Source organism: Anopheles marshallii, chromosome 2 (genome assembly GCF_943734725.1).
Source record: "Anopheles marshallii chromosome 2, idAnoMarsDA_429_01, whole genome shotgun sequence".
NCBI lineage: Eukaryota > Metazoa > Arthropoda > Insecta > Diptera > Culicidae > Anopheles > Anopheles marshallii.
Genome location: NC_071326.1, coordinates 36,438,341 through 36,451,223, shown reverse-complemented (window position 1 = coordinate 36,451,223; position 12,883 = coordinate 36,438,341). Strand labels below are relative to the sequence as shown.

Here is a 12,883-nt window from a genome sequence, read left to right as displayed (position 1 = left end):
GTTGGTGCCGCACAAGACCCGGTTTTCGCTCTCTTTCTCTCACTCTCTCCTTCCTTCCGTCGTTATCTCGTTGCGAATTGAGAGAGTCAGCTGAGCCGCGAGCAACATGCATGAGGTTAATAGAGATCCCGTCCACGGATCGTGTTGACAGATAAATTAACGAAACAAAAAATACCAATTTCATGATTCAAACGCAAATGATTCATGTTGCAATATGCTTCCAGAGGGGTTTGTCGGTTTAGTAAAATATGAAAATCGTTTTCATTGGGCATTTTGTACTCCAAAAACTGATTTATCAATTCGCCCCCTAACCTGATGAGGTTCGTGTATGAATCTTGATTAGCGAACAGAGCAGAATATGTCTGTGCTAAGATTTGTTTCACACAATATTTCTACACGCACAGTTAAGTTCTTTTCAGTTCAGACATCTTTTGCACATTAGCGAAATCTTTCAACCCTACATAATAAATGCTAGCGCCTTTCGTTTGGTCATGTTGACAGTTCACTGCCAAAGAATACGTGCAAGAAAGGTACAGCAATAGTGGGTGCTGCAACACCACTGGTAGTGAAACTAGCAAAATAAAAAAAAGAAAGACTACACACAAGTAGTCATCCGCAGGAAAAGTGCATCAGTATTTTGATACTCATCGTTTAATTCCCAATTCCTATTTTGTTCGACGACCAGACGAGAATTTGTCCTTGGACAGGGCAGCGTGTTCGAACACGCAAAGGTCGATTCCTGTGTAAAATCCACTCCCTACCAGGACCAACGACCCGTTGAACCGATACATCAGGTTAACTCCCCTGGTTGGGAAAGGCCAGGAAGGGCAGTCCAAAAAAAAGCGGAACAGAAAAAATGATATTGATTACGAAAACCGTATGATTGATCGAGGATCGCAACGCACTGGTGAACAGGTACGACACGGTGAAGGAATCGATATACCACTTCGGTGACAAATCAGCTCTCGCTGCCCCCTAAACCAAATTTGGCTGCTAGTCGCCCAAGTGCGAAGTGATTGTTCCCCATTATTTTCTGCTAAGGAATTAACAGTTCCGATAGCTGCCAGCCTCCTCGATTATCGGGCAGCTTTTAGGGTTTCAGAAACGCAACCACACAGTGCATAAACTTAAGTAGAACCCGTTTTGCATCCGAATGGATGTTATCGAACCGGACGATCGTCCGACGGAAACGGGAACAAGCGCAAAGCTCACCAATGGAAACACAACGTCGGCGGAGGAAAATACTATGGCGGCGGTAGCAAGTGGTGCCGGAAGGCGCAAAAAGGCCAAAAGGAAAAATAAAGCTAAAAATAGTCTGTCCGAGCCGGAGATGACGGGCGAAACGAGTATGACAATCCCCGGCTCCACAGACGCAGCGATGACGAAACCGTTGAAGGCTGTGCTAGCGAAGGAGATGCAACAGAATACAACAGTGAGTGTACATAGTAATTGTAATAGGAATAGCAGTAACCATAGCAGTAGTCATAGTAACGGACTGCCGGAGGAACCAGTAACGTCCGTCGATGCGATCAGCAAGAAGCTGGAGCAGTGTGTTCAAATCGGTCGTAATGGACTGACGCATAATGGTTTGCCAAAGCGCGGTGCTGACGGGTTGCCGGGTGCTGGCAGCGCACTTAGTGAAGAAACAAGTCGCGCAGGAACTTCAACGGATAAGAGTACGGCCGGTAGGAAAAAGCACCGCAGTAGGCAAACGAAAAAAGCACCCACAAACACAACCTGTACAGAGAGCGGAAACGAGGAAAGTGAAGACGGAGGTAAATCTCAGCCAACATCATCAGCCTTCCAGGGCTCGATAGCTAGCGAACAGGGCGAACCGGCCGTTGGTAATGTGCTGAAGAGCGTAACGGAACCAACGGGCGATTGTGTCCCATCGACATCGAAAACATCATTGTCAACGGGTGGCGAAAGCAAACCGGCACTCACCCCGATGGAAATCGCGTACCAAGTTTACGAATCGGAACGGCAAATGCCTTCCATTATGGCACTGATACAGAAGGATCTGTCGGAACCGTACTCGATCTACACTTATCGCTACTTCATACACAACTGGCCAAAGCTGTGCTTCCTCGCACTGCACCGGGACACATGTGTCGGTGCGATCGTCTGCAAGCTAGACATACACCATCAAGAAACGCGTCGCGGATACATTGCAATGCTGGCAGTGGACAAGGACTACCGAAAGCTAAAAATCGGTACCACACTCGTGCAGCGAGCAATACAGGTACGGCAACGGTGGTGGACAGGTTCGTATTCCAACACCAATGCTAACATTCCCGTTTTGTGCCATTTATTTTGCAGGCCATGCTGGAAGATAACGCCGACGAGGTGGTGCTGGAGACGGAAATCACGAACCAACCGGCATTGCGATTGTACGAAAATTTAGGCTTCGTGCGAGACAAACGGCTCTTTCACTACTATTTAAACGGTGTCGATGCGTTACGGCTTAAGCTGTGGTTCAGATGAATATGTCCTTGTTCTTTCTTATCGCAAAAACCAGCAAACTGGAAGGATGCACAAACCAGCAAAAGGCATGTTTGAAAATCAGATGTGGATAGTTTCCTAGTTGATATAGTGCTATCTCCACCATCTGGCGCACGATTGAAGATAATTCGTCTGGTTCAAGATTTCTCATCGTAGAAATGAAATCCAAGGAAACGTTGTTTCCCCCCTCTTGTGCAGAGCGACATACTCCTTTGAGCCTGCAAAACTGATACTCACTGTCGGTAAGCTTGCTGGTGGATAAAAGATAAGCGTTAATTTGGAAAGTGTTGCGATTTGGCCTGGCCGAGCTAATTATACCAATTGATTGTCGTATTAGTTTTTTTTGCAACATATTTAATGATACGTTTTTCTCCTTTTAAATTTGCCGTTACACTACCAAATGTTGGACCAAACAATCGGAGTCGGCTTTTCTTCGAGAGAAACTCAAAAGTTGTCTTGATCGGAGGAGGAAACTCGGCCTACCAAAAAGGAAGCGAAAGTTTATCAAAAATCGTTCCTTGTTTTCTACCACGCTGCATCATCATTGGTGAAATGCGTAGAACTTGATGTGCTGCTGGTATTCGCAGCATCGCCCGATCATCGCCCGAGATTGATTAAACCCCGGCAATTGACAATCCTTGCGGGTTTGGTTAAATCAAGATGTTCGACTCCTAGCACTCCTTCACCGTGCTCCTATTATGTGTCTTCAGCGAATGAAAATCTATCGAATGATATGCTGTTGGCACAATTTTAATCACACTGACTGACTGATTCGGTACCGCTTTTCAGTACATGATGTCTTTTCTTTGTTGTACATTGTAATTTGCCTACCGAGAAGAACAAAACTAGCACAAATAATTTATTACGAATGAATGAATGAATGAATGCACCGTAAGCCAGCGGATAGAGCGCAGCTTTCCACAAAAAGGATAAGGCACTGCAAAAAAAAAAAAAAAAACGGAAAGCTGTACAACAAACAGCAGTTGTAATCTTTGTTTTGTAATATATAGTATTGCGTATAGTGTGTGCATATGTGTTTAGCGTTTGTTGGGTTGTTTTTCTTCTTCTCATGTGCGGAATATTGTGTGCTTCCAGATTTAGGGAAGGTCGCACGTTTGTCGACCACTAAGCCAGAATTATTTAGAGGGTAGTACATCACGGCAACCGAATGTGTCCGATTGTTTCGATTTCGGTAATGTGGAAAATGTGTTTGTGTGTTTTTTTCGCAAATGTAAACAGTTAACATGTTGCAACCGCATGGCGTAGCAGTAAGGTTCCCTGCACTCTTACTTTGCCCAAAGCGAGTAAATTTCCGGTTTTCTCCCTTTATCGGGTCAGAGATTTCAATTCGGTTTCGGTTTGCGTTAGTAGGGAGAGGTATTGGGAAGAAATGGGCAAAATTTAGCCTAGTAGGGAAGAAAAGGGTGAAATTATAACAAATAAAAGGGCAAAAACAAAGCGTATGCGAACACTAAATCCGAAACACGCATCATAACATTGTAAATATAGTGAAAGGTAATCAAGCAAGATGAACACGATGATGAAAGAGCAAACAAATAAAATCAAACATCAAAATGTGATCGTTTCACGATTTCGTGGTATGGTAATGGGAAGCAAAACACACGACACCGTGGCGGATAAAATTATTACATGTTTTTTTCCTTCTTTTATTCAACACTTTAAAGATCTTTCTTGTTAATACTTATTTGCTAAATATTCCTTCGATTTTATCTGTTCCATTATCTTGTTTTTTTTTTGTGTGTGGTTGGTTTAATCCTTCGGTTATCTTTTCTTTTTCCCTCTCGTCGGGTTTCATACGGATACTTCTTCTGTTGTTGGTTGAGAGGGTGGTTTTCCTTTAAACTTGTGTATACTGTACCCTTCTTACACTGTGGCCGACTGTACAACACCCAAACAAAGGGTGTTTTCCAAAAGGGGGACAGAATTCAAGGAGAAAGGCAAAACAAAGGTAGAACATAAAGGTAACAGTCACGCCATTAGAAAGCTAAACGAAATTGCTTAATCTGTTTTCGCTAAATTTAACATTCACGATACAACACACCCCATGGCCTTTCATTTGAGCAGAGTTATCGTCTCCCACGCGGAAAGCAACACACAAAACGTTCTCCTTTTTGTCCGGGTACAGTGTTGTTGCCAGCTTGGGCAACGAGGATCGCGATTAATATATTTAGTATTGCTATCGGTTTTGCATTAACACAATCGTTCGCTTTTTTTTTGTTGATTTTCCATTGCAATTTGTCTAAATAAACAAGGGAGCGCGCGAGCGCTGCTGATAAGCGGGAAGAGTACGAGAAAAAATATAACAAATGATACTAACTCTTGAGGTAATATGATCGAGAGCACCGTAGTACGCCATGTTTCAGCCGTCGGTGAAGGATTTTTTACTTGAAATTAAGCATTGCCCACAACATGTAGGTTCGGTTGTTGTTGTTTTTTGTTTTTTTGTTACAATCAATTGTGTTAAATTTTATTTACGCTACGCATACAGAAAAGGGACAAACAGTTCGTGGCAAAGAGCAAAACAGGGAGACAGGTGGTGGCGTAAAAAGATTGAGTCGATCCAATTCCAGCACTCGGGCCGAATTTCCTCCCGGAAGGATTCGTCGTACTTGAGGTAAAATGTTTCCTTGCCCTAACGGTGCAATGAGGAGTAAACACAAAATTCATACATCAGCTAGCGACAATGAACCTAATTACGTTATGTGGTACATGAAAAGAAACAAAATTTAATGCCTTAAACTGACGCTGATCGTAATGATTGTTTGCTTTTGATAAATTAGATTGAAATAAGGCGCATAGGCGGAGCCAGTAGCGTACGGCGAGGAGAGTATATGCAGAAACAGAAGTTTATAACATTTGGAGGAGGATCGTTCGATCATGACTTGATTTCAAAACGAGAGCAGAAGAAATATACTAAAAAAAAATAAAAGGCAAACGATCCAGGTCGAAATAGAACGGAACACAGAACACTACTAAACGGACTAATAAGCAGCTATTACATATCAAGTTCTCCTGTACACAACAGCACCAACTACGGTTACACGCCCGCAAACCAAAGAATGCAACAGGATATAAAAGCAGAAAACAGCACGTTTGCAATCTCCCCTTTTGCATTCAGAGAGCTTGTTACGTTTTTTTTGCTCTACTCTTTCCATCTCATCTCGCCCTTGTTTCATACTGTATGCATTTCCCTTTTACTTCTTGCATTTACACTTTCCTTACCCTATCTTTTCTCTATTCTTCAAATGCTTTTTGCTGCTTCGTTTCCATTCTTCCTCGCTTTTTTTCTTCAGTGTCCTATTTGTATAGTTTTACTTTTCGTATCTCTTTTTCTTCTGTTTGCAGGTTATCGGTTTTATGCATCTTGTTTGCTTTTCTTTTGCTTTGCTCGTATTCATCGGTAGTGATAAGGCAGATTTGTTGCTCATGTATGTGTGTGTGGGACTTTGTGTAAGTGTTTACGTGTTTTTTTTTATGTATACTTCTTCCTTGTATATGAAAACAAAACTAAGGAAAGATGTGTCCCAACCAAGGACAAAACGTTATGTTTTCCTGGCCATTATCGCATCTTCCTTCCCTAACGTGTTCTTTCTCACTCTCACACTATCTTTCATTCACGCACGCAAAATTAAAGAAACAATCATTCCGGGGTCTGTTGGGGGGGTGGGAGTATGGTTGGGTGGTAGGTTGGACGGGCTCTACGAACCGGCCATCGATGTCTGTGGAGTGAGTGGTGGCCCGGGTGTTTGCTGTCCGCCTTGGGGGGTTTGCGGTGTCAAGGGCCCCTGTTGACTGCCGGGTCCTTGCTGCTGTTGTTGCTGCTGGTTCGAGCCAGGGCCACCCTGCTGTTGCTGTTCCGGCGAAACGGAAGGCTCTTTCGTTTTACCATTATTGTTGACCGTACCGTTGGCGCCGTTGGGATTCAGGCCCGGATTCATGCCGACCGACATGGGGCCACCGTTGCTACCGACACCACCACCCGTCGGTGTGCCCGGTTGCTGCGGAAGAGGTGGATTTGCGGGAAGCATCATTTGCTGCTGCTGCATCGAACCCTTGCTGAGGTCATCATCCATCAGGGGGGACTGTGGGATCGGACCACCGGGGCCACCAAGCATCGACGGATCCGGTCCCATCTTCGGTCCACCCATCCCCATATGCCCGCCACCCATCGGTCCACCACCGGGTCCGGGTCCACCAGCACCACCGCCCGGTGGCATACCCATTCGTTGCTGCATGCCGGGATTAAACATACCAGGACCATGATTATTCATCACACCGCCACCGCCCCCGCCTCCACCGCCATATCCACCCATCTCCGTCATGGGTGGAAAGATTGGGTCGGGGTCTGCTTTGTACATACGATTCATTGGGCCACCACCACCAGGTCCACCCATTGGGCCACCCATCGGACCACCCATCGGACCACCGGGACCTCCCATCGGGCCACCCATTGGACCACCCATCGGACCTCCGCCTCCTCCGTGACCGCCGCCTCCCATACCGCCACCTCCGTACATGCCCGGGTTCATCATGTTCGGTTTGTTGTATTGCATCGGCGGTATCTGTTCGTTAATCATACCGGGACCGGGTCCCGGCCCCGGACCCGGTCCACCGTCCACCGGGCCACCCATACCACCACTACCGAGGGGCGTATTCATAAAGGCAGGATTTAGCGGCCGATTCGGTGGTCCCCCGAAGTCCGGCGGCATACCGGTGGCAGGCCCCCGAAACTGGGGCCTCATGCCCATGCCGTGCGGATCCATGCCCATGGCGCGTTGCTCGGGAAAGAACATCTTCTGCATCTGGCGTAACGTGGCGAGCTGTTGCTCCCGGTGTTGCCGTTGCTGGGGCGTTAAATTTTCGTCCGGCACTTTTACACCTTGCAGCGACGGTTGCGGATGGCCACGCGATTGCGAAAGTACATTGCCACCCTTCATCAGCGGGAGTGACGCCACCAGCGAGTTCATCTGGTCGATTATCGTCGAGCTGGAGTGACTGCCGCCGGGACCACCGCCCGCTCCTCCCGGACCCATACCGGGTCCACCTCCTCCATGACCACCACCCGGACCACCACCAGGCACTCCACCACCACCGCTCGGCGAAATGTGCGACCCAACGGGTGACGGGTTTTCCATCTTAACGCCCGGGTGGCTTCCCACGGTCGGATCACCGCTACCGTCACCCTCCATGCATGAGCTGGGCGTATGATGAATGGTCGACGGTTTGGACATTCCGTCCGGGTTCATGCGCATGTGTGGCCCCCCTCCGTGCCCATCCGTCGGGTACATCGGCAGACCGCTCCCGTCCTGATCCATGCAAGCGTTCGGCGTGTGGTGAATGGTGGCCGACTTTTTCCCCATCACCATCGACGGGTCGAGCGGCCCTCCCCCGCCCGGTCCCATGCGCATGTGGGGCGGCATGTGCCCATCGGGACCGCCGCCAAACATCGGCAACGAGCCGTCATTCTCCAGGCAGGACGCATTGGCCGTATGGTGAATGGTGGCTGACTTTTTCATACCGTCCGGTGGACCACCCGGTCCGCCCATGCCCCGCGGTCCCATCGGATGATGATCGGGCGAACCGTGTCCGTGGCCGTGATCCATCCACGGTGACATCGCGCCCGGTCCCACACTGTTCCCGGTCATCTCGTCCGGTCCGGGGCCGCCGAGACGGTTCTGTTTCTGCATCTGCGCACAGTGATATGCAATGATCGAGTTGAACTGTCCGCTCAGTACCGCTTCGGCGCCTTTATTCGCGAGCGCCGTCGAGAACACAAATATCTGGCTCTGTTGCTGCGTGTACTCCAGCTTGTTTGACGGTTTGTTGCCCGCCATCATACCGGCCAAACCGGGGTTCATCTTCCCATCCATCGGATGACCACCACCACCGTCTAGAGGGCCACCCACACCACCTCCCATCACCGGAACGCCAGCCTTACCCAGCGCATCCATAACACCGCTGTTCGGTCCGGGACCACCGCCCGCGTTAATACTGCAAGCGTCCGACGGTTTCATTCCTCCCGGTCCAACGGAACCAGGCCGACCCGTACCGGGACCACCGCCTTTCATGCCCGATACATCGTCCTAAAATAAACAATAGGAAGGCATTGTTACTAAACGACTAACGTAAGGTAGATTATGCGTTCTGGTACCTGTTGTTGCTGTTGCTGCTGTTGTTGCTGCTGCTGCTGTTGCTGCTGTTGTTCCAGCTTGGCCGCAGCCGCCTGACTCATCTTGTTCTTGCGGCCTCCCTCATCGGATTTGGAATCCTTCTTCGGCATCACGGCAGAGGTTCCTGTACCAAGTCTTGAACCACCTGCTCCTCTTCCTCCTCTTCCTCCGCGTCCTCTTTGCGGCAGGGGCTGCTGCGGCTGATAAGACTGCGGTTGATAATCGTACAGCATTCCACTCCCCCGACACTCAGGGTATGACCATCTGAGGGCACGGTGAGAAATCTAATGTGACGGCGGCCAAGCAATAATATGCCTCAATATACCCTGTGTCCGCGTCTGCACGGTTGTGCAAATCCACTCGATGGTGTCGCGTTGCAAATCAAAGCACCCACCTTCACCGTACCATACTGCAAATGTTCTCACCAAGGCAACCGCCAGCTGCCTCTCAAAAACTTCCGGATGACAGATATTTGCAATCACAGCGCACTTAATTAAAACTTCACTTTTGGCACCTTTCCGTTGGGAGGACACTCGGGATGCGACCGGAACAATAAACACCAAACCCACGCGATCCACACACACGCACAAAGGACTTTTTTCCTCTCCAGAACGGCGCGGACCTGTGCGTTGTGGCGAAGGTAAACAACTGCTTCTACACAACAACCGACACTTTGGCGCTATCGCACTCCACAGTGAATTCTTCCGTAACTCACCTACGATTGGGACGAAATAAATAAAGGATCACGCTCCGGAATCGCAACGAGCCCACTTAGAAGCTACCCTACGGTGGCCCGGGTACCGCGCGCGCACTTCACTGTTTGCCCACTACCCCTCGCACGCCTTCGCGTGCTGCGATTCACTGCGTTGCGTGCTGTACTGTACCGACGTTAGTCGAGCGAATGTTGGCCACGAAGCGGTGGTGTGCCGCTAGGGCACTTTCGTTCGACGACAACGAAATCGGAGTACCCCGGGTATCGCGAACCACGGATTTCGGCTGAAGGTAAGTTTCTATTATTGATGCTGCTGCTGCTGCCTTTTTTGTGTTGGCCCTTGGTAATGTTGGTGATTTGCTGATTGACAGCTTCGATTAAGCACCACGGCGTCCACCGCAGCACTACGGGCTCAGCCTACGGTGGTATGCAATGACAACTGATAATGGAAAGTATTATAAAAATAGCGCAAAAAAACACTCAAATTAACAAATAGAATTAGAAATTGTCCTGGTTAATACATATATTATAAATTTTATCAATAATCGTTGTCATTTGTAAGAATATTTCAAGCGAAGCATCACATTTTTGTTACCTTGCCATTAAATTTACATCTGATGATTTGTATGTGAGATTATCTTACTTAAAGTGCTTTAAAATAGCGAAAATTTCATGTTAAAGCTAACTTTTTATAAAATAAAATAAACAGGATAATGCACCCATTGAGACCGATTAACCGTCCATTGTGTTTGAAGAAAAAACATTTAGAGCAAAGAACGCATCCCTGTAAACGGGATTTTGCTTTCGATAATCGCACATTGGTTTGCCTCCATCGTCTAGAATGACTTCAAACAATAAATGCAAGATTGTTGCCACTTTCTATTGTTTCTTTATAAATTTCCTTTCCTTTACAAATTGACTTAACCAAAAACGTGCATTGCATATTGGTTGAAATTCAAATTATTTATTATCGCACCACAAAAACCGCTCATTTCTTCATTTTTACGAAATCAGACTCAAATTCGTAAACACCGACCGAACTGTTATTCTTCTGATCATATTCTACCCAATCGTCCTCCGACAGATCTATATCCTCAAAAGTCGGTCCGTTTTCCGTCGCTTTAGCAATCCATCCAGAGCGAGGGCTGAATTCGATCGGTTCCACACCTCGGCAGTCGAAGGCGACGATTGTTTTCTTTTTGCCGGAATCTTGTTCGGTGTAGCTTGCTGTAAAGAATGCAGTGTGCAATTTATTGTGAATGATTCGCCTGTCTTTCCCACAGCCTTACCGTTGGACCCTTCGATAACGTCGATACTATTCTCACGAGAACACATACGGCACTTCATGTGGAAATTAAAGCCTTTCGGATTGCGCGAGTCTTCGTTGATGTGTTCGCTCTCGGTCAGATCATGCCACTTGTCGGATACTTCGCCACAATTTGTACATTTGATTTTCAGGAAAAACGCATAGTTGGGATGGTTCGTTTTTAGCTCCTCGATGTTTTCCAGCGTGGCTTTTATCTGCAAACCAATTTTGCCCATGTTGATTGCCCGGTGCCGTAGAAAGGTTTGTTTCGGAAGGTATGTACTATGCAACAGTACGGTTTGAAACTCTCGGTGTGCGGTGTTTTTCGCACTAACAGGATAATAGAGGAAATAAATATGCAATGAGAAGTTTTTTTCTACTAATCTAGAACCGGCATAGCTACACACATGGCAATTTTGAGAATCTTTTATTTGTTTCTTTTTTTCTATGGAGTGTATGTTTTGAAAACATTCCATTTGACAGCTGCTCCAGTCTTACGTTTATCAGACATCGTTGAGTGCTCTTGATTCGCCTTTTGAAATGGCTCAATGCAATAACGTTGCTGAAGGGAGGTTACACCGATTGTTTACCGCCATTGCAATTCTGTAGTTGGCTGAATAGCTGCCTTGTTAAATCAGCAAAGAAAAACTAAGCTAAAGCAATGGATTTGCTCTCGCCGTCCTGTTGCAGATTGTGCCTTAATAATCCACAGGCAGAATCGCTTGTTTTTTCTGTTTTCGATACCTTCCAAGGGAATGTTCTGTCGCAGCTAATCGATGAGTTGTTTGTAATAAAGGTAAGTGTGCCGGTTTCCGTTCCGTCAGAACATTCGTGAACATTGATGACCTTTAATGCTCTGCACAGGTTTTAGAAAACGATCGGCTGCTATCGCTTTGCCTCGAGTGCGTGAATCGTATAAATACGGTGCACAAGATCAAGCAACTGTTCGTAGAAAATGATCGCAAGTTACGCGAATTACACCAAACCAGTCAGCCCTCGGTCGGAGCATTTGTGGAAGAGCTCGTCTATACTGCCTTTGCTTCCGACACTTTGGACAATGCGAACATCGAAGTCGGAGGGTCAGCGCTTAGCCAAGCAATTGAAACTGTTCCAAATAATCAATCGGGAGGTGCATCTTCTCAAAAATGTACCACTGATGATCGCACATTCACCGATGAGGAAACAAACGATGCTACCACAGATCTGCACTGTGATGCGGATGTTAAGGGTGAACCGATTCATGAAAATCAACCCACCGTCACTAAAATCGATTGCCCTGCTTCTCTGTCACTGATCCAGTTGCCCCGATACAAGTGCTACTTTTGTGGAGTCACGTTCGAAAGCTCGTTGCAGTTTACCCACCATATGCCGAGCCACTTTACCGATGTGCCATACACCTGCACGGAATGTGATGGGTTGGTGTTTAAAACGGTACGGGAAGCGAGCAAACACATTTCGTACCACGACGCAAACGAACGTCCGTTCCAGTGCCGCATCTGTACGCTTCGGTTTTCCACGCGCATCAACAGCCTTACCCATGAACGGAAAATGCATCGCTATAAGCTGAAACGAATGGAACGAAAGCAGGGGAATAATGGACACGCGAAACGAAAAGTGCCCGACAAACGCAACAAACCGAACAACATCAAAGCGTCGTCAAAAGCGGCAGAAAAGCTCGCACAATATGGGTGTGAAATTTGTGGGCGAAAGTTTACGGCGAAGAAAAATTATACCCGCCATCTTATGATACACACCGGGGAAAAACCGTACAAGTGTGATCGTTGCGATCGATCGTACCGACAATCAGGGGAGCTTAAGAAACATCGAACCATCCAACACATGTGCAACAAGCAGCCCACCGGCAAAGGGAAGCAAACGAACGGCAAGGCAACAGTGGCCAATACTCGTTCCGGTTCCGCTGGCTTTCCGAATAAAAGAAGCACCGTGAAACGGGTGCCTTCGCGATAACAAAAAAAAAGATTCGCTTGTAATTCATCTAACTGTATTTATTATCACTAAACAATGCATTTGGCATTTCGTTCTACGCAGACACACTGCTGGAGGACTACCGGAGGTCAAAAACAGACAGACACACGCACGCGTAAGTACATATGGTAACAGGTAACGGATAACGTATCGTAAGCAGGCAAAACACAAGCATCCATTCAACGG

General features: G+C 47.2%; 4 protein-coding genes across 4 annotated transcripts; 2 read left to right on the top strand and 2 right to left on the bottom strand.

The window, feature by feature from the left end:
• Window positions 1–1,153: 1,153 nt before the first annotated feature.
• On the top strand, window positions 1,154–2,484 carry LOC128707013 (N-alpha-acetyltransferase 30A-like). The gene is made up of 2 exons (XM_053801956.1): window positions 1,154–2,242; window positions 2,320–2,484. The coding sequence occupies exons 1-2, from the start codon at window positions 1,154–1,156 to the stop codon at window positions 2,482–2,484; spliced, it is 1,254 nt and encodes a 417-aa protein (XP_053657931.1).
• Window positions 2,485–6,221: 3,737 nt separating this feature from the next.
• LOC128708551 (protein pygopus-like) lies at window positions 6,222–8,926 on the bottom strand. Its single transcript, XM_053803528.1, has 2 exons — window positions 8,675–8,926; window positions 6,222–8,606 (listed from the first exon to the last, which is right to left on the bottom strand). The coding sequence occupies exons 1-2, from the start codon at window positions 8,924–8,926 to the stop codon at window positions 6,222–6,224; spliced, it is 2,637 nt and encodes an 878-aa protein (XP_053659503.1).
• Window positions 8,927–10,393: 1,467 nt separating this feature from the next.
• LOC128707473 (UPF0587 protein CG4646) lies at window positions 10,394–10,947 on the bottom strand. The gene is made up of 2 exons (XM_053802425.1): window positions 10,695–10,947; window positions 10,394–10,632 (listed from the first exon to the last, which is right to left on the bottom strand). Exons 1-2 carry the CDS (start codon window positions 10,945–10,947, stop codon window positions 10,394–10,396), a joined length of 492 nt encoding a protein of 163 aa, XP_053658400.1.
• Window positions 10,948–11,372: 425 nt separating this feature from the next.
• LOC128717912 (zinc finger protein ZFP2-like) lies at window positions 11,373–12,679 on the top strand. Its single transcript, XM_053811589.1, has 2 exons — window positions 11,373–11,507; window positions 11,576–12,679. Exons 1-2 carry the CDS (start codon window positions 11,373–11,375, stop codon window positions 12,677–12,679), a joined length of 1,239 nt encoding a protein of 412 aa, XP_053667564.1.
• Window positions 12,680–12,883: the final 204 nt, after the last annotated feature.

What these genes read in the sequence shown, in the direction of transcription:
- LOC128707013 (XM_053801956.1), top strand. Translation starts at nt 1,154, where the DNA reads ATGGATGTTATCGAACCGGACGATCGTCCGACGGAAACGGGAACAAGC. An exon ending in TCGTGCAGCGAGCAATACAG is followed by an intron (nt 2,243 to 2,319) that starts GTACGGCAACGG and finishes TTTATTTTGCAG; the next exon opens with GCCATGCTGGAAGATAACGC.
- LOC128708551 (XM_053803528.1), bottom strand. Translation starts at nt 8,926, where the DNA reads ATGCTGTACGATTATCAACCGCAGTCTTATCAGCCGCAGCAGCCCCTG. An exon ending in AGCAGCAACAGCAACAACAG is followed by an intron (nt 8,607 to 8,674) that starts GTACCAGAACGC and finishes TGTTTATTTTAG; the next exon opens with GACGATGTATCGGGCATGAA.
- LOC128707473 (XM_053802425.1), bottom strand. Translation starts at nt 10,947, where the DNA reads ATGGGCAAAATTGGTTTGCAGATAAAAGCCACGCTGGAAAACATCGAG. An exon ending in CGTTATCGAAGGGTCCAACG is followed by an intron (nt 10,633 to 10,694) that starts GTAAGGCTGTGG and finishes CATTCTTTACAG; the next exon opens with CAAGCTACACCGAACAAGAT.
- LOC128717912 (XM_053811589.1), top strand. Translation starts at nt 11,373, where the DNA reads ATGGATTTGCTCTCGCCGTCCTGTTGCAGATTGTGCCTTAATAATCCA. An exon ending in ATGAGTTGTTTGTAATAAAG is followed by an intron (nt 11,508 to 11,575) that starts GTAAGTGTGCCG and finishes TGCTCTGCACAG; the next exon opens with GTTTTAGAAAACGATCGGCT.